The sequence below is a fragment of the Haliotis asinina genome, chromosome 3, assembly GCF_037392515.1.
Source record: "Haliotis asinina isolate JCU_RB_2024 chromosome 3, JCU_Hal_asi_v2, whole genome shotgun sequence".
Taxonomy (NCBI): domain Eukaryota; kingdom Metazoa; phylum Mollusca; class Gastropoda; order Lepetellida; family Haliotidae; genus Haliotis; species Haliotis asinina.
The window spans coordinates 20414295-20433954 of NC_090282.1; the positions used below are offsets into that span (position 1 = coordinate 20414295).

The 19660-nt window shown below is 39.1% G+C and overlaps 2 protein-coding genes across 3 annotated transcripts; one reads left to right on the forward strand and one right to left on the reverse strand.

The window, feature by feature from the left end:
• Positions 1 to 192: 192 nt before the first annotated feature.
• On the reverse strand, positions 193 to 12010 carry LOC137277633 (uncharacterized). 2 transcript variants are annotated; one of them, XM_067809459.1, is made up of 3 exons: positions 11579 to 12010; positions 2848 to 3000; positions 193 to 2135 (listed from the first exon to the last, which is right to left on the reverse strand). In XM_067809459.1, the coding sequence occupies exons 1-3, from the start codon at positions 11874 to 11876 to the stop codon at positions 1891 to 1893; spliced, it is 696 nt and encodes a 231-aa protein (XP_067665560.1). In that variant the 5' UTR covers positions 11877 to 12010; the 3' UTR covers positions 193 to 1890. The 2 variants fall into 2 exon arrangements, with proteins under 2 accessions (XP_067665560.1, XP_067665561.1); XM_067809460.1 differs by lacking the exon at positions 11579 to 12010 and adding an exon at positions 6587 to 6913.
• Positions 12011 to 12798: 788 nt separating this feature from the next.
• On the forward strand, positions 12799 to 18710 carry LOC137277634 (uncharacterized). The gene is made up of 6 exons (XM_067809461.1): positions 12799 to 13392; positions 14129 to 14293; positions 14734 to 14981; positions 15717 to 16029; positions 17126 to 17300; positions 17740 to 18710. Exons 1-5 carry the CDS (start codon positions 13137 to 13139, stop codon positions 17269 to 17271), a joined length of 1128 nt encoding a protein of 375 aa, XP_067665562.1. The 5' UTR covers positions 12799 to 13136; the 3' UTR covers positions 17272 to 17300; positions 17740 to 18710.
• The last annotated feature ends 950 nt before the right edge of the window (positions 18711 to 19660 follow it).

Below are 19660 nucleotides of genomic sequence, written 5' to 3' on the forward strand. Positions count from 1 at the left end.
TGATGATCCCGAAACGACCAAGGGCGGTAACTCCGATCGTTCTGGAAGGTACAACGGACTGTGTTCAACATTGTACCTCTATAAACGAAAGAACGTTGCGGTCAACTGTCAGTAAGTAAATACTGCTGATTGTCTTGTCAGTACTTTTCAGCTTTTATTGACACTCGCTTCAAAAAACAAACACGAACGAAATAATGATCCATTTAATATTTTATTGTAAAGGATTTTCATGTTACAAAAATAGGTATGATTACAGAAATAACGAAATGATATATACACAGACAGGGTATGGGGTGAAGCACGAAAGGGTAGGCATGCAGATCAGAATCTTGAAATGCTCCTTGGAATTTCGGGGAAGAAATGGTCCTCTTAAACTTCAAAGTGGCATTATCAATTAGGGCATAATCACCATTGTTCCACAGTACTGTATAACATACAAAGGGCATAACAAGTATGTTCATAAATTATTCACAAAGATCATTATGTACTATTTACAAAGTTCCTGGAAATTATTTCACAATACAGCGGTTAATTAGGAAGGAGTTACTTCATCTAATCTTTTGAACTGAAGATATCATTGAACATACTTGTGTGAAAATGTAACATTAACTTTCAGAACATCCAAACAATATATTACTGTGAAACATTTTTCTTGTTTACAGAAGCTGAATATTGCAACTTCTGTGACTCTGAATTACAAACCTGAAGCATTGAGGTAAAGGGCAGATGGATTATGCTGATTGACACCAGTAGGCTCCCTTGTTTCAGGCCAGGCTTCCTCTATTGTCAGAGTCTTAGTCTTGAACAGATCAATTCGTCCTCATGTACAAGGTAGTAGTGACGACACTCATCCATAACATTAGTATTTTTATCTCAGATTAAAGAGAGCCTTACAGAATAATTAAAAACAGTGATATAATCAATGTTACACAATTGAAGTTCAGCTATTTGTAACTAAAACTAAAAAAATGACAATTTGTAGGAATGGTATGTACAATGATACATATTCTATTCTGCAATGAATGATGAGATATTATACAATGTTACAAAATGATCCACAAATACATGGAAAAGCGTATAAACTATAATGTAAATCCGTAATCATAAAAAATCCTCCTAAACAATATACTTACAACCTTACAATCTACTTAATGTAATGATGTAATTTTTAAATTTCTCGTGGATACTGCCGTATCATTCACCCATACATCTGCTCACTTGGAAAGCCAAGGTGCATAACTCTGTGTACAGGGGGCTTGGCAGAGTTGCTTCCTTTTGCTAATACAATACTATTTTAACTGATGCTTCTGCTTACAAAATGAAATCTCTCGGAATGGGTGCTACACTTTATGTCCCAAGTGTCAGTCAGTTTTTAAAAGTATAAACTGTACTGTGATGCTAATTGCCATATTAACTAAATAAAAAGTTCACTGACATCACATCTGAAAAAGATTTTCTTAACAAAGATTCATATTTTTGCATCCCAAATATTTATGAAATAAATTGTCAAAAAACGGATCTTGGAATATGAAAAGCATTACTTCAAAACATTCACCGATATGATTTGTTGAAATGAGCTGCCTTTATGGGTAATATGATTTCAAAGGCCCTGATATCAGATCAAGAACAATCAAAATATAGGGAAACGACTGAATCTTCCATTTCTATCTCAGTCTTTGATTCCAGTGAAAGCAGACATCACTCAAGTTGACAAAAATATGCAATCTGTACAAGAGTGTGGATTAGCTTATTGGTCACACCCAAAACAACAGACTACAATGACATGGTGCAGGGTTATTGTTGCATGTATCTGATTCAACAGTTCTAACAGTCAACGTCTGCTCAGGCAGTTCCTGTCGTCTGTGCCTGCACTTTGTGTTGTCTGCTTCTTTAGTATCTAGTTGCAGGTTTGGACGTGAGAGACATGTTCTGTCTTCGGGCTCTGTTGTTTTCTTCCTGATTCAGTCTCATCCACTCCACCAGCAGACACATTCCAGCAAACAGGGCGAAAAACGCAGACAGGACGGCAAAACCAAACGACCAGGAGAGGTAGTTTGAATCTGGGTGAGGCAGCCACTGACGGTCAGTATCTGCCTTGATGCCGAACATGATGACACTGATTCCAATAAAGGCACCTGAAAGAGGACAAAAACATTATAAAAGCATTAAACTTCACATTCCTGCATTATCACATGACGCATAGGTAACTTCTTATTCTTGAATATTTTACTACCTCTTATACATACTTCTTTTGGAGACATCACATACTTTTTATACACTAGCGCAAGAGACTAAGAATATCAATGTATGTACATGAAAGTTGTTGTTTCTGCCCTATTCCAGCTAAATGGTGGCAGTCTGCAAATAATTAAGTCTGGACCAGACAATCCACTGATGAAGAGCATCCACTCCAATCTACACAAATGGGACATCATGATGATGTGTCAACCAAATATTAGTCAGTCTGACCACCCATTCCCGTTAGTCAACTCTTTTGACAAATATGGGTTACTGAAGAACAATTCTATCCCAAACCTTCATGGTTAACTAATGCAAGTTACTGAAATATGCTGCAAGTATCTCATCAAATACCTGTAACTATAAGTAGCATCTGGATTACTGTGGCATTCTTTGAGGGGGCCATTCCCGACTCTGCAACATTGTTGACTGATTGAGTTTAGTCACAGTAACTCCATGGATATTCAGTGAAATAGTTCTCTCCAAGTATTTATGACCATGAAGGGGTTTTTACCTTGCACCAATATGGCATGGAGTTTATGACTAGGTTTTCTAACTCCGACCAACCTTTGATTCAAGCCTCGTTCAGCACTGATGCCTAATACCCACCTGCTGTGAAGTTGAGGATGTAGCTGAACATGACATAATGTTTCTCCTTGTTTGCTGGGCAGCACTTGACGAAGTACATGATGACAAAGATGAGACATACCATCATTATCATCAGTGTCAACACCATCAGCACTTGGATGGCAAGGAGCCATGCTGAAACAGAGGAATGTAGGTTAATACTGGTATCTACTTACAAAACAATGACTACTTCACATGAATATATGACTACAAACATGCTGACACACAGAACTCAATAATATGACTGCTGCCAAATACTGGCGTAGAATTTCAACACAAGTACCATAGGTGGATCCAGAGGGTGGTGCAGGAGCACGCACCACCCATCCCACTTTTGTCCTGAAATTTTGTTAAATGACCATTGAAACTAGGACAAAAATGAAGTTTGCACCCTGCTTTTCTCAATAGTGTGCATCCCCTTTTCTCAAACAGCTGTACCCGTCCCTGAGAATACCCTATCATTTCGCTCAAAGGCGATACATCACCTTCTTCCATTTGAAAAGCAAGATTCATGGATGTGAACCTCCTTATTATGAATAAAACAACATTCCAGAGTGTATGCTTGCTCCTTGATCAGATGAATTGTAGGCAGCATGACCTGATGAAGGAGCAAGCATTCACTCCAAAATGTTTTCTTACACACAATGCAGAAGTTGACGACCATAAATCTTGCTTTCCTGATGTACTCCACTTTTCAATGCCCTTCAAAGATTTGATGTTCTTCCATTATCGGGCCACAGCTCCCGAACAACCTGCTGCATCTAAACAAAACTACTTTAAATAATTAAGCATTGACTTATCATAGTAATGTTATGCTAAGGCTGCTTTGTTTTGTGTCTTTGGGGCTTTGTTAAGATCTACCTCAAAACAAAGGTTGAATTGTGGAGTGATTGAGTGAGTTTAGCTTTCCACAGCACACAGAAATATTCCAGCTATATGACTGTTGTCTGTAAATAATGAAGTCTGGACCAGACAATCCAGTGATAACAATATGAGCGAGTGGGAAACAATGATCCTGTTATTCGTCTCTAACCACAAGCATGGGTTACTGAAAGCCAAATTCAAACCCGGATATTTGTAGGTATTTTTGTGGAGAAACTTTCAATTAATAGGTTGTGTTACCTTAGCAAACATTTAACTACAAGGGTTGAATTTTTTAAAAGACCTGGTTTGTTCCTTAACAGAGCACTCAACATTGTGATTATTGTCCCATGTACGAGCACTTTTCGCACAAAGGGCATAAAACCTGTTTGGTCATGAAAACTGCTCACCTGACAAATCTCAAGAGAAAATGCCAAGAATGGCATTGGTGCAATGAGAAAAGGCCACAGGAATGTCACAAATGGGTGCTTCCAACAACTACAAAGATATAGGGCTGCACAAGACAAACCATAATTTGACTGTTTAACTGTTGCACAATGACAGGCCAGTCATGTCATCAACCCAGAAGTGGACCTCCTGCAGTCACAACACCCGAAGAGGATCACAATCTGAGGGTTATTTAGCTACACAAGCAGATGTTGATGCAGACATATCACTGGGTCATCAATACCTTGCTGTTTATTGTTACAATGTCTTTTTGCTGATAAAGCATGTGTATTGCAGTGTCCTTAAACATACACTTTCCATTTCATTAGATGGTTTGTTATTCTAAATTTCTGATCTTATTGGAAAAAACACTGTGAATTTTCATTTGTTTGTCAGTTTACAAGCAAGGGTTGCTTGTAGACCAATTCTAACCATGACCTTCTTATGTATTTTACATAAGGCCATCATCTGAGAGCCTTTTAATGATTCAGAGCCCGACTTGAACAGTTTATACAGACAATCTGCAGTTTTCACACTCAGCTTATCGACTCAGAGTCAAAGCATGGTTGTTCTAGTTACCACACTGTCGTGAACCTGTCCCTGCGGTACATAAATATCCATGGCCCACTCTTGAATCTTAAATATATGCATGGAGAAGTTTGTATATAGATTACACAACTGCAATCGATGCAACTTGGAGACAATGTGTGCCAACAGTCAACGATCCTGAGCACACAATCATGCTAGTCACCTCTAACGACTAGCAAGAGTAGCATGCACATCTGAACTGAATTTTTTAGATAAAATTAGTTAAACCTTCTCTTTCTTTCATGTTGAAGTGACCTTGTTCCAGTTTCCCATTACCGACACTATATAACAAGTCCTATCAATTGTCTGACCTAGATGATAGTAGATCACATCAACATGGTGTCTTGATTCACTATCTGAATGGTTCATAAGGTGTATATTTCCTAATCATTGAAGGAACTTCTGCAGATTGAGTCTGAAATTGATTGCATCTTGACATACTTGTACATGCTAAATCTCCACAAAATGGTGGCAAAAACACATTAGTAACACAGGAATTCAAATCTTCTGAGAAAGAAAAAACAAATGTTCCCAGTTTGAGGGCTGGACTTAATTTGTTATGCTCACTTAACTTTAAAGCTTGTAACTTCTTGACAGATCTTTTCTTGCGTTGGTTTACTGGACTTTGAACTTTTGCCTTAACATTTCAGCAATTTATTAAACAAAACAAAAGCAATCATTCCAGTTTCAAATATGTGTAGCTTCATCATTATCTAATGTTTCATAAGTTTTCAGATTAAATTTGAAATTGGAAAATCATATTAAATAATGTTATATTTACTCTTGTTTGACAGGATGTCGAAACACTAATTTGATTACTAGTATATCAAAACACATTCCAGTTTCTTCAGACTTTCAGTTAACATACAGTTTTGTTTTCTTCACAAAAAATGTCTGAAATAGACTGAATGCTGTGAGAATTTAATCACTACATGTTCTCGTTACAGTCTGCCCCTACTGTCTTTGCCTGCAAGGTTTAGATGCAACAAATTGTGTTCCCAACATAACATAAAAATGCCTGATCTGTCCTAAGTAAAATCTCTGGCGTCTTGTCAGGCTCCACTACTGCCCTAAGGTGCTTTATAACAATCATCAAGAGTCTCAGGAGTCTAACGTTCTTACCTGAACAACCTAGATGGAGGCATTCTCTTCCATTTGACATTTACCACTCACATGTAAAATATATATACAGCTGGGGAAATGCACAATTACAGTAATTACTAGTACAGTCATTTATACGCAATATCAGAGCCATGGATGATGCTAATAATACAACGGATATATATCATGTATACAGAACGGTACTTGAGTATCCAGAAAAATGATTTGAAAAACTGTAAAAAACAGAAATTCAAGAAGCTCTTGATACGTTTCTTCTTCACCAATTTTACAACAATTTGATGCACACGGACATGCATGCATGTAACCAATCCCTAATAATAATTATTACCTTACTTGGATTTTGTCTTAACAAGACGTGGATTTCTTTATTCTAAAACCGGAAATGGCTTGCATTACGCGATCGATACAACTGAGGTGCTCGGCATTGTTTAAAACTGCATGAAGCGCGGGGCATTTAAATACATATTATATCCGTTACCATATTTAAAACACATCGGCTAGTAGCTCTCCGATATCGATTAGAATCCTTTGAGTTCTTCCGTCAAGACGTGAACTGTCAGTATCGCCATTTTGTTTGCTATTACCTGTAGCTCGCCTACATTACCTGTGTCTTTAAGAAAAGACACACGCACCAGGTGTGGTCAGGAAGGTGGAGGTGCCCAAACAAACGACAAATACAGTGTCATCAGCATGCATTACTTACTCGGATTTAGCCATTCGTATATACTTCTGTATTCGAACGACAGTAAACTGTGGCAACCGTTGTATCGTTTCCCGAGACTGTCTTTTTCATTGACATAGTTGTTGAAGCACGCCTCCCATATTCCCAATTTCCCGAAACCCGTCCTTCTTTCCTGTAACGATTCTAACCAGTTCGGGGTACACATAGAAATGATCAAAAACAGAAGTCCAAGACTTGTCAGTATTAATCCAATAATCGCTATTTTCGTCCGGCCTCGCGACGCCATTTTGATCAGTTCAAACGTGATGGCGACAACCTACCTGGGCGAAACCACTGCTATTTAGGGGCGCTCAGGTGGGGCAGGTATGACTCAGCAGCCATGTCGACATTACTCAATGCGACTCCGCGGTTGTAAATTGAATATGGCGAACGTTTTATTACATGTAGACATGACTTGAGCTTACACCAGAACAAATACAGGTAAACGTGTGTCGTCACCTGAACGGTCCTTTCCAATTCAATTAAGTCAATTTCAACAGCTGACAATAAAAAGGGAAATCGACATAAACAATTTAATTTTCGAGATCGCGAAACCTAATCTTCCACTTATTCTTTGTAATTAATACGCATTGTCTTCACGTACAGTAGTGAGTTTCGCATTCATCAATCTTTAAGCTATATGGCGGTGACCTGTAAATAATTGAGACTGGACCTACAGTGCCAAGATGCCGCTGTACGTCAAAGTATTCCTATACGCCGCGTTTATGACGAGTAAGAATGGTTTTACGCCGCTTTGCACAAATATTCCCGCCAGATCACCGCGAGGGACATCAGAAATGGGCCTTACATGAGAGGGAGAGATATATATTCCATGGACGTGGGGCGGGAGACCCTTTGCGTAAAGCCAAGCCCACTCGTTTGTGTTTCGTCAAAGCCTTCCGCTCGAAATCCGTATAAAATCCCTTTATACAATTATGTAAAACTATGCTTCTATCTATGTAAACATCCAGGGATAAATCATTCCACATTACATTAGAACAATAGATACAGATATGATAGAGACTGATAAAATCAATAACAAAATAACTTCATGATTGTGATCGCATATTTGTCACAGACGAAACCAAGAGAAAATCACGAGTTCCAAACAGACGGCTTCCTTAACTGTTACCTTAGGTTGGTTTGCAACACTTTATTATGGGCACTTTTCAGTTCACTCGCACGCAATGTCGTAAATACAAGTGTGTATGCCTGTGAACACTTCAGCAACGATTAGCATTGTAAACAGCATTCCACGTTATGCAAGAGCTGATGTGGGAGCGCGCCATCACGTCAGGTGTGTTTGTGTCAGTTGGAACACCTGGACGTCACCATGGAATGCTCCCCGTGTTTACAGAGGGAAGTTTACATGCACACATGTAAATGGCAAACGGCGAAGATGTCACAAACAATTATGCTATGTTCACAAACTGCTTAGAAAAGACGGATAGTGTTAGCTATTCTTTGCACTTCATAATCGTGTACCTTTACTGATGCCATAACCCTCAGTTTGCAGTTAGTTAAATCATGACGATATTTGGCAATAGCAACGATATATTGTGAATAAAATTATTTCGACTTGGGGTTGGACTAAGCCAGAGAGAGAGACCATATACTGATGGTCCATATACCGATGGTCTCTGGACTTAGCACAGTCGTCTGTGACCCAGAAATCGAACAGCTTGCAAGTGTTTCAATCACAGGTGCAAAAGAAACGCAAGACACACTCCCAACCAAGTTCTACATCCATACCTAGTGCATAGTGTGGTATGTTTCGTTCAGTCTTCACCGTGCTTGCTGTAACTTTTTGACAAGAGACGTAATAGTGTTTTGGTAATGCACTGGCAGATTTAAACAATGAAAATGGGTGGTTTGACAAGGCGGAGATGTAGATACAGGTGATTGGGCTTGCGATTACAGCCAATCCAACCCTCATCACCACATAAACTGGATTGACAACACCATTCTGACCAACAACCAAATCCTCAACACAGCCATTCATATCAAATGCCAAAAGCCTACCGTCAACCAAGATCAATGATTTCACATTTCATCAGCTCATGGTGGACTCCTCCACCCAGCCCAATCAGCTGTATAATCATCACCACCTTTTAAATCACTCCTCTTTATTTGTACATTGCTTTCCCCTATTATCTACGCAGTGGCTTCATCACCCAAATGCCTGCTCTATTGTGTTAACTACCTTGTTCTCTTTGTTATACTCAACATATATACGTTGGCACCACTGTATGTTACATTCCTGTCTTACAACTGTAGAAGAACCTATATCAAAATGTTGCTCTCTCATTATAAAGAAGTTGTTATCCATAGAATTTGTCGACTCTGGACTGTCATGTCTTCATAGAAACTGTAAAATATAGCGTAGAATATTTCAATTGGTTCATTGGAACATGAACAAGCATTTTTGCTCCAGGCATTTGTCTTCAAGATAATTTGCAACAACTAAACCGTTGGAATCCTAAATTATTCTGTTTCTTTTGAGAACGAAAAAGAACCTTCATCACCCATATTGACACTTCTTGTCAGAATTGATTCTCAGTATCTTGCTTGGGAGTCTTGGAAGGTAGAAAATATTTCTTACATGATATTCGAGGGCATCTTGGCACCAGCACCCCTTACTGGTCTTAATATGGGGATTCTGAACAACGATAATTGCCCAGTAGATCTTGCTGGTCTTCCTGCAAGATTTTGCTGTTCTCCCCTGAGAACCCTAGGAATATATGTAAACTTTGCATCTGTAATGTTTTCAAACATAGTTTACAACAGTATGGCTTGTAGTACATAAAGGAACTGCGACAATTTAGTACACCCTTTCTTCTAATGCAGCATGGTTTCGGGGGATCCAAGCTCTGTCCATCTTCACTCTGCTAGCAAACCTGGCGGGAGGTATCCTGCTGTTATTCTACTTGATAACCGCCCTGTTCATCTTGTTGGTCCCATGTGAGATTTTGCTGTTCTCCATGTAGAGATTCTGAGTGATGATAATTGCCCTGTACATCTTGCTGGTCTCCCTGAGGGGATTCTTAGACATTTAGGTGCCACATACATCTTTATGCAGAGCTGACTAAATGAGCAATGTGTTGGATTACCTTTTGTCATTCAGCACCAACCTATCTCAATGACATGGATCATGCTATGAACCTCAAGTGCCAACCAAAAACAACTTTCATACACCTACCAAATCCATATTTACGTCAGTTGTGGGAACTGGAAAATAACAGCAAAAATACAAGTAAACTGCCAACTTCTAGCAATCTCACTTGGGGTATGTTTTGATCAGGTCATGATATTGTATAACCTTCATATCTGTTATGGCAGGGTTTACTATTCTCAGTAGTTTCACTCATATATGTTTGTCTGTAAACATGGTAAACACACATGTGACAGCAACTGACAGGTGTGTCTGTCTGTGTATCAAAGAAACATCCCTATAGAAATGTCACCACAGATATTACTAATCAGCCAATATCATGATAAGAAATGGATTCTTGTATGGTTGTCAAGCAATAGTGAAGTATTACTCCAGAGAAAGGACACCCATAAACATGATAAATCATCTTGCCCTCATTGTTGCTTACCAATTCCGAAAATGTCCGCCAAACAGATCACTTAACATGACAGTAGGGGCATGGCTACCTTCACATGTTTAAGGGTCATTACATGCATTATTCATGTAAACTGACTTTGAAAGTGGAACTTTTCTTTTCTTGCTTACTGAAACTTACATGTTTGAACATTTTCAAATCACACAACCAAATGTGGCTGGAAGCATTGCTCCCTACTTTTGATATACGAGATGCATAAATATAACCTACACAGTATGTTGTATGTAAAATTTGCAAAACAGTAACCAGGAAGTGTATGAGAGTAAAGTGTGTGTGTTTATGCAACTTGTAGCAAAATACCAGCAACTCTGGGACACCAGAAATTGGTGTTACACACCCTACCAACTAGGGCATCTTCCGGGTAATGAGCAGTTGCTGCAACCGAAGATTTCCGTCAGTAGCCCCCGTTTAATATTATCATTCTACAAATAAGAACAAACATTCATTTGTCAAAAAACCCTAACACTAACCAATACCCTAACCCTAAACCACATCCCAACTCTAACCCTAAGATCATTACCTAACTCTAAAACATTGAAATAATCCAAATAAATAGGGGGGGCTCTTACCCAACCGTTTAGGCTATCCCACCACCCCTATAGGGATAATTGGTTCACTCTTGATTTAATGCAGAAATGCTGTGACCAAGTGAACAGACTTATCAACCTGAGTAAATCAGCGATATTCAATGTTGTTTAGTAAACATGAAGTAAAAGGATGATCCACTTTCATGGTCTACAGGGTATTTGGGTATACTCAGTGTTGTAAATGAGACAGAAGGAACTCTTTCATACATTTGATGTTTTGGAGAATGAGAATCCTTCCGTTCCCATATTCTTTCTTCCACAGGTAAACAGGGGCAATACTATTACTAAGTGGTTCAAGCCTATGTATTGTTCTACATTTGAGGGCCTTTAATTATTATTGTCAGTTCACTAGTAACTGTTGTGTTAGGTTTTGTTATTAATTCTAGTACGTATCAATACATAAATGTTATCTGGGATGGGTGAACGGGGGGAGCTCTTATGCGTTTTAGGAAATAGGAGACAGAAATTTAACTTCAGATTGCACCTTTCATTTAGTAGACTCACTTGAGGCTAGTGTCAAAAGGTTTTCAGGTGTTATTTGGGTTAAGCATTGAAAATCAGGTTCTCCATGGGGCGATGGATAGGCACCCTCATTATAGCATATAACATGTTAAAAAATATTTCAGTAAACAAGAAAACTTGTATACAAGGGTGCCTGTTCCCTACTTCCGGTTCGCCATGTTATATTAACCTGCTCCACACCTGACAATAACAAACACCTGTAATTAACCCCACAGCATTACCTAGATATGTATACTTACGTGGGTTCAACCAGGACCACACGGGGCGATATTCAAAAGAGAATATCCACCAGCAGCCGTTGTATTTCTTGCCGAGATAGTCCTTGTAATAGCTCCACTGTTTGAAACAAACTTCCCACAGGCCCATTTTGACAAACTGGCGTTCGGTATATTTGTTAAAATGCTCGATCCAGTTTGGGCTGGAGAAACCGACCATGAAGCATACAAAGGTGATGACTGTGAATATCAGCCCGAAAAGCGACACCAAGGATTTCACCCTGTGTGTCGCCGATTTCTTCGCCTTCTCTTCGTCCGCCATTTTGTTGGACGCTTGGTAGGAATTTCAAAGCGGTGACACTCTAATCAAGGTGAGGAGAAGAGTCGATTATTTACAATAGGGATGTCAGGTTAAAGGTATGTAACTTTCTTCTGACCAATGGCGACGGGACAGTCCATGTATGTGGGGGAGGGATTTTCAACTACGTGTATTGATTATCCAATACTAAAAGACTATTAAACATGCATGGTATATTTATGCGAAACGTAATTAAATGTGGGCGTATGTCATCTGTTTTAGGTATACGCATTTTAGAATGAGTGAGTGAGTTTAGTTTTACGCCGCATTCATCAATATATCCCAGCTATATGGCGGTTGTCTGTAAATAATCGAATCTGGACCTGACAATCCAGTGGTCAATAGCATGAACATCTGTGCAGTTGGAAACCGATGGCATGTGCCAGAAACAAGTCAGTGAGCCTGACCACCCGATCCCGTTAGTCGCCTCTTACGACAATCACAGTCGCCTTTTGTGGCAAGCATGGGTTGCTGAAGGCCTGTTCTACCCCGGGCCTTCACGGGTCTATATACGTTTTATAAGTAAAACATACATATTATCCAAACAGGTGTCTTCACACACGTTCATAAACAAAGTTGACATTATGTCATTTTAAAATTTTTTATCAGTTAAAATTACAGTATCCTTATTGGACTTACTTTACATTTTGTTTCTTTCACACGACAGTGTATCTTATGCACACAGATGCACATCACCAGTATGATTTCTCCTATAGACAACCTTGTATAACTTTGTGTGGAGAAATAGTTTATTACAAAATTAAATTGATATTATGATATTAATAATTACAGCGAGTTGGGATTGGATATTTCCTTGAACGCCATAAACATCTTAACGGCAAAACGCTGAAACACAAATACTATTCTTGCAGATATGGATTAGGGGAATACTGTCTGAACCATACATGTCACAACGCAGTGCACGACTGTGAAGGATTGTAAATGCTATTTTGACCAAATGAGGTCATCCGCGATTAGCAACGCAAATGGAATGTGTGGTAAAGTTGTCTAACAACTACTTAAAACAACAACGACGGCAACAGTTTACAATTCCAGAGACTGCATGCAAATAGCATAATCGACAACTGAATAAACTCCACCGTGACGGTCATGTTAGTATCAATTTGTCAATTTACGGGAACAAGTCTTGTCATACAGATCAGAATGTGACACCCCCGCGCACCTGTCGCAATAGACTCGTCCAGGTGAGACACACTCGCCAAGATGGCGACCCAACAGCTTTTCAAACTTGGCTTCTTCTGCGCTATTGCAGCCTTTCTGTTGATGTTTCTGGCTTTTGCAACACCGTATTGGTACAAGTCATGGACCCGTGTCCACAGCCCGTTCTCCAATATAGGGTTATGGCATGTTTGCCTGGCGGGCTACATACAGCCTAAGGACCCCAACATGAAGTCCTATGTGGGTTGTTGGTGGATACACTCCTCTGAGTTTCGCCTTGTTTCTGATCAAATTCAACCACGTAAGTATAATTTAAAACGATGTGTGCTTTTTCGTGTAACAGTGGTCAGTGGGGGTCCTATAAGTACACAAATAGTCAATGTCGATAAGGGGATTTTGCTTTATGTTTACCTGTGCAGGTAACTTCCGGTTTTGAACTATTGGCAGTCTAAATTCAACAGACGCTGTTGACCGAAAGGATATCAACGATATTTTAGAATAGTAGTTATGTGACCATTTGCAGATGTAATGTATTATTATTGCATAGTGTCAACAGTCTGACAGACAAGAGGGACATTATTTCAATATTAGGTAATCATCTTAGTACGTTTCACTTACCACCACCCAAATGTTTTGTGTCCCTAATTCTTGACATTATCATGATTATGTCGAACAACAATAGGTGAGATTTGCCCCCTCTCCCCTATCCATGTTGCGTTACACCTGTTAATCTGCGGAAAAATATGGCAGAATTGAAGGAGCTCTTTCCCAACAATGTAAGAAGGATATATTTTCAAAGTAAACATCAGTAAGTCAGTAGCTAAACTCACTCACTAAGTGAATCACTCTCATTCTCGTAATAAACTATTGAATTATTATTTTATCACTCACTCACGCAGGTTAAAGGAAGATGTTAGGTTCAGTTGAATAAATGTAAACTTTGCTTCTGTAATTTTTTCACACATACTTTACAACAGTACGTCTTGTGGTACATAAAGGAACTGCGACAATTTAGGACACTCTTTCTTCTAATGCAGCATGGTTTCGGGGTATCCAAGCTCTGTCCATCTTCACTCTGCTGGCAAACCTGGCAGGAGGTATCCTGCTATTGTTCTACTTGCCAGACATGATGTACAAGAAGTTGTATGCTGGGCGTAGAGTTGCCATCCTCTTTGCTGGGAGCATTATGGAGTTGGTTGCAGGTAAATACTCTTCATTTTTCATTGTGCTCTGTCTAAACAAGGACTGATGGTTTGAGGGCATTTGATTTTGCTATGGAATCATCTATGGCGTAATAGTTAAATGTGTGGAGTTACATATCTAAGGCTACAAGAAACCTAGAACAAGAGTTCAAATCCCAGATTCAACATCACAACATCATCATTTTTTGTTTGGCAGCACTAGACAGTGTTTATGGATATTTGGGGTCTCATTTCCTATCATCAGTCAGTTCTTTATTCAAATATGAGGCTACTGAGCCTAATCATTAATTGTTCAACAATTATAAAAGGGTGTTTGTTATGTCAAATAATGGCAATACTAGTATTCATGTTGTAACCGTTATCCCCACATCCCAATGATGCTTTTGCTTCGTTATGTTGCCTCCAATGACGCCTTCAGAAGCTCAAGTCTCCCTTTGCAGCTTTCCTGGTGTTCATCATTGCCCTTGTGTTTGCGGAGATGGCAAATGACCCCACCTGGATGCCACGGCCCTGGATGAACTATTTGTCTTGGAGCTACGGTTTGTGTGTCTTGTCAGGCTTCTTCTCAGCCTTCGCTGGCATGTTCACCTTCATCATGGGCCTGATCTTCAGGGACAAGGAGCGTGGTATCATTGGCAGTGACACTCTGGACACTCGACTGGAGCGCATGAAGCAGAAGGAGCTGGAGGTATTGCCAGGATTCACCATTCACAGTTTATATTCCCCTAATAATAATATGTCTCCAGTATTATCCTGTGCTTGTTGTGTTATGTAACTGAATGGAGTGATCAGCTGTATTACTGACTTGTTTGTCTGATCCAAACATGGTTATATACAAGCTGTTATTGCATAACTTGAATATTGCTGACTACATTGTTTAAAACTATAAGGACAAGCATACTAGGGACTAAGGTCATTTCTGAAAGAGATTCTTCAATTTGCAGTGACAGTCCTTTGTTCATGCAGTGGTATACTGGCATAGGGTTGAATTTTGGAAATTAGTGAAATATTGTTTAATAGCCACTTCCTCAAATTGCTTGAATATAAGATTCAGTCTCATTATAATCTGCATGTTTGTGTATGGTATTTTTTTTGCCAAAGATTTTAATTGAAGTTATTTCAAGCGTTCATACAATGCTTATGATAAATAAGACTAAAATGTTATTTTCTTAAGTATTAATACTTTACATCATGGTGGTCTATACACTGACTCATCAACAGACGTTAAATTCTGTCTTTGATGAAACCTGGAATTTTTGCAAACCTTTAAAATATTTTTAAAATATCGAGAACTTCACTGAAGAAAGTAAACATTGTACTTTTTTAATTAACAATATTCTGATTTTTACACTTGATTATTTAATCTATTCATGAGGTATTTATATTTTTTTGTTGACCTTTTTGCAATACCCTCTCTCTTCAGGCTAAGAATCGAAGGATGCATGGTCCTCCTCCATCTTATAGTGGCGCTGAGCCTGTGGGTCAAGGATACCGTGACCCCAGCATGGGCTACCCATCAAGTGGTTACCCATCAACAGGATATCCATCGACTGGATATCCATCTATGGGTTACCGTGACCACGGTGTGATGGGTCCGCCCAGTGTTGGCGGTTACCGTGACCACAGTGTTGGAGGTCCACCAAGCGTTGGTGGTTACAAAGATCAACAAAAAGAATATGACAGTGGTTCCATGGCCAGTAGTTATCGTGATGAGAAACCCAGGCCCTACCCTGAAGGTGAGACATGGAGGAACCAAATTATTATGATTAAAATAGGTCATGCAACCTTAGTTCAAGATGATTGGTATTGGGGACAAGATGGATCAGATCGACGTTGTGATTCTGATAGTGTGTCATCATACCCTGCCTGATCTTGTGGACCATTGCTAGCATTTCCTTTATGTTCATGTTCCCATTACCTTTCTAGATCTGGTCGCTGCCAGGTTCACAGACTTGCTTGATGCATGTCATCATATGCCCTGATGCCAGACAAGATGTAAATTACTAGATCTGCTGGTTACTGACTTGATTATGTACCAGTTCTCAGCATAGAACTGAATATTGCTAAGTGTGTTACTCACTGATTAGCCCTCTCATGAAAACTGATTTGGTGTCTTTGGTTGGTTTGTTGTTTAATGGCGCTCTCAATATTCAACAGCAAATAGGATAGCATGATATCTGTGAACCAAGTCAGTAATTCTGACCACCTGATCCCGTGAGTCACCTACGCCTAGCATCTGTTGCTGAAGACCAAATCTAACCTGGATCTTCCGAGCATCATGCAAACTGAAAGACACAAATGGTCTGCATTCATGACCAGACATGTTTTGTCATAATGGCAAGTCATCGTTAGATTGAGCCATGGGAAATGCCAACTCACTGTGTTGTGTTTGGAGCATAAACACACACCACTTCGCCTTGATTTATGTGTTTTACATGCACTTGCATATATTTTGATTTCAGTATATTATTGCCCAGCATCCTTACCTAATGTATTATTTTCTGATGAACAATTGTATTAGCCAGAACACAGAACAACTTGCTGAAAACATTGTAGTTTGGGCCGGAACCTTGTGTTACTTGCTGAATCTTTGTGCAATTAAATCAATGTATAACTGACATTAAATTATTGGGTGAAACATCACATTCATTGTAACAAATCATACCATTCATTCCAATAGACAGCATCGACCATAAGTGACATTTGTGATAGATAAAGATGCACGGTTTGTTAGACTTACAAAGTTAAGGTAACTAATGAAATGTGTTGAGGAGGGAGCAGGCTTGTAGATACTTAACACGCTTGTTTGAGTGGTAACCATCTTGTCTTCAGCTCACCAGAGAATGGCCTACGGTCAGCCAAGAGGGGCTCACTACCGCCATGGACCGCCCAGGATCGACCAAGGCTACCAGCCGCGGACAGGAAGTGATAGCAGTAACATGGGTAGCCGTGGGAAAGTGGACGAATCTGTTGTGTAGAGAGGATCAAGCCTCTGGTGCTGGATCTGGTAAGCAAGAAACCCAGATCATTGTAGACGATTTGAATCACAAACTCGTATTAGTATTGGAAATGCATTTGTTCCGCCTCATCTTTGACATGATTCTGGTGTCCCCTGCCATGATGTAGCTGAAGTATTGCTAAAATCTGGGTAATTCCATATTTATTCAGTAACTCTTTGATATATTCATTAATAGAGGGCTGTGGTATTTTTGACATGATGCTATATAAATATTGTTAAATCATATAGGTGAGTCAGTGGGGTGGCCTAATGTTTAAAACATGGTCATTATGGCCAAATCCCGGGTTCTATTCCCCATGTTTTCAATATGTGAAGCCCATTTCTGGTTTCCTTCACACGAATCACTGTTATATTTGCTTGAAAAGGCATAGTAAAATTAAGTCCACTCACTCATTCACTGAGAATGGTTTTGTTTTTGTGCTTTCAGTGTCCTGAAGAAAGTCTGTAGTGTCCACAAGAGGCTGCAAGTCATGAGGACAGGTTGCCATTGTACATAGCTCATCATTACATAAAAAATAAACCAACATGATTCATAGACATGATCAATTAAATGCTCTATCATAAGTTTAGCAAGTCCAATGTATATGATGTAAAAATAATTCTCCTCGACTAGTTGTGACTACATACTGCTTTTAGTAAAATAAATGTACAAAATGTAAAAATCAAATAGGTGTTGCAGCAGATTTTGTCCATAGTTTCATCTTTAGCAATGGTCTTTGTACTGCACATGCAAGAAAGAGAATGTTTCATGTGCAGGTATTGGTACATGTCAGGTATTCTTGCCCCTTCAACCCAGCTGTGAATCTCTTAAGTGATGTGAAAATATTAGGAAATTCTTTGTGTCTAACCAGAAATCTCAATGTGAAAACTGATTCAGCTTTATTTGAGGGCTCCAGATAGGTTTTTGACCCATTGAGTAGTTAATCTTGTTACAAGTCAGTCGAATGTCACATCACCATCTAAAGTTGATGTGTGTAAGGGTTGAAGTAAATGATATGTTGAACATGTGACTTATTCACTGCAGCCGAGTTCACACATGCATACAGTATGTGAAGACCATTTCTTGAGTCCCCCTGCCCTGATGTTGCTGGAATCTTGCTTATAGTCATCATGGGCCAATACTTGACAGTATTGTCAACTGGGTTAAATTACTGGAACTAGTAAAACAAACCTGTGTACTCATGACTGTTAAACTGCTTAAATGGAAAGATTGCAACAGGATGTAAAAAAACATGGTAACATGCATTGTAAATATCACTACTTTTTAATCATTATGTAAATTGGCTACATTTTCCTTTGAAAACTCTAGCTAGCAATGTTTTTTGTTTTGTACAACATAAAAATTTCTTTGTGTATGACTGTATATTTTTGCATAATAAAATTTGCAAAAAATAGTCACTCTGTGTTTTAGTTATTCTGTTTAAGACAGAGAAAGGGTATTTGGGTAACCCCATAGATAAAGCTTTTGCTTGTCTTTCTTAAGCCCCAGGTTCAGTTAACATGTACATGTATACAGTGACTGAAATCCATTGGTGGTGGCCGTGCAATAATATTGTGGGAATCTTGCTAAAAGCAGTAGAAAGTCATAGTATACTCACTCCTTAGACTGGACTTAGAATGGTTCTTGGTTGACATTGACTGAGACAGCCCGCTTTAACATTTATAGGAGTCACTTGTTACTGAATAATGAATGAAGCATTGGATGATTCACCAAATATTATTCTCATTACTGAGCCAGGAACTCTCACTGATCACTGTTGGGGTGAGGTTGGGTGGTGCTACTCTCATAGTTAATGTATATACTCATGATGGGAGCATCAATATGGTTAGTACGGAGGTTTGCATGTGATTCCGTCCCAGCCATGTCGTACCAAAATACAGCTAAGGGGGGACATTGTCGGCTAGGGTACTACAGATGTGTACCCCAGGTACGTTTCTGTATACAGAGGCATACCCTAGCCAAACTTAGAATCTGGAAACGTGCTCTAGACTGATTCCATTCAACACTGTCATTTTCTTGATTAGAACTGTGACACTGTTGTATTAGATACATTTAATTGCTTTATATAAGTAATGAATATACACAGTAAGGTATATTTCGCGATGCATAATCACCAGTTATGATCACTTCAACAGGAACAACTAGGCTCACATACAGTTTTGGATTGCAGAGGACCAGACTGTTTCTGTATTTTGACTTTGTGTACATTTCTGAATCTGTAGTACCTTGGCCAACAATGAACCCGTCAGCCAAATAGATAACGAGATGGTACAATCCATATTAATGTCTTGAGTTTGAAATAAAGTGAGAGAGACTAGGACTGGTGGGTTCACAGACTGTCTTGAAT

Excerpts from the sequence above, each read along its gene's own strand:
- LOC137277633 (XM_067809459.1), bottom strand. The coding sequence starts at position 11,876 with ATGGCGGACGAAGAGAAGGCGAAGAAATCGGCGACACACAGGGTGAAA. Across the intron at positions 3,001-11,578 it reads GTGGTCCTGGTTGAACCCAC|CATGGCTCCTTGCCATCCAA; the intron begins GTAAGTATACAT and ends CCTCTGTTTCAG. Across the intron at positions 2,136-2,847 it reads CATCCTCAACTTCACAGCAG|GTGCCTTTATTGGAATCAGT; the intron begins GTGGGTATTAGG and ends GTCCTCTTTCAG.
- LOC137277634 (XM_067809461.1), top strand. The coding sequence starts at position 13,137 with ATGGCGACCCAACAGCTTTTCAAACTTGGCTTCTTCTGCGCTATTGCA. Across the intron at positions 14,982-15,716 it reads TGAAGCAGAAGGAGCTGGAG|GCTAAGAATCGAAGGATGCA; the intron begins GTATTGCCAGGA and ends CTCTCTCTTCAG. Across the intron at positions 16,030-17,125 it reads ACCCAGGCCCTACCCTGAAG|CTCACCAGAGAATGGCCTAC; the intron begins GTGAGACATGGA and ends TCTTGTCTTCAG.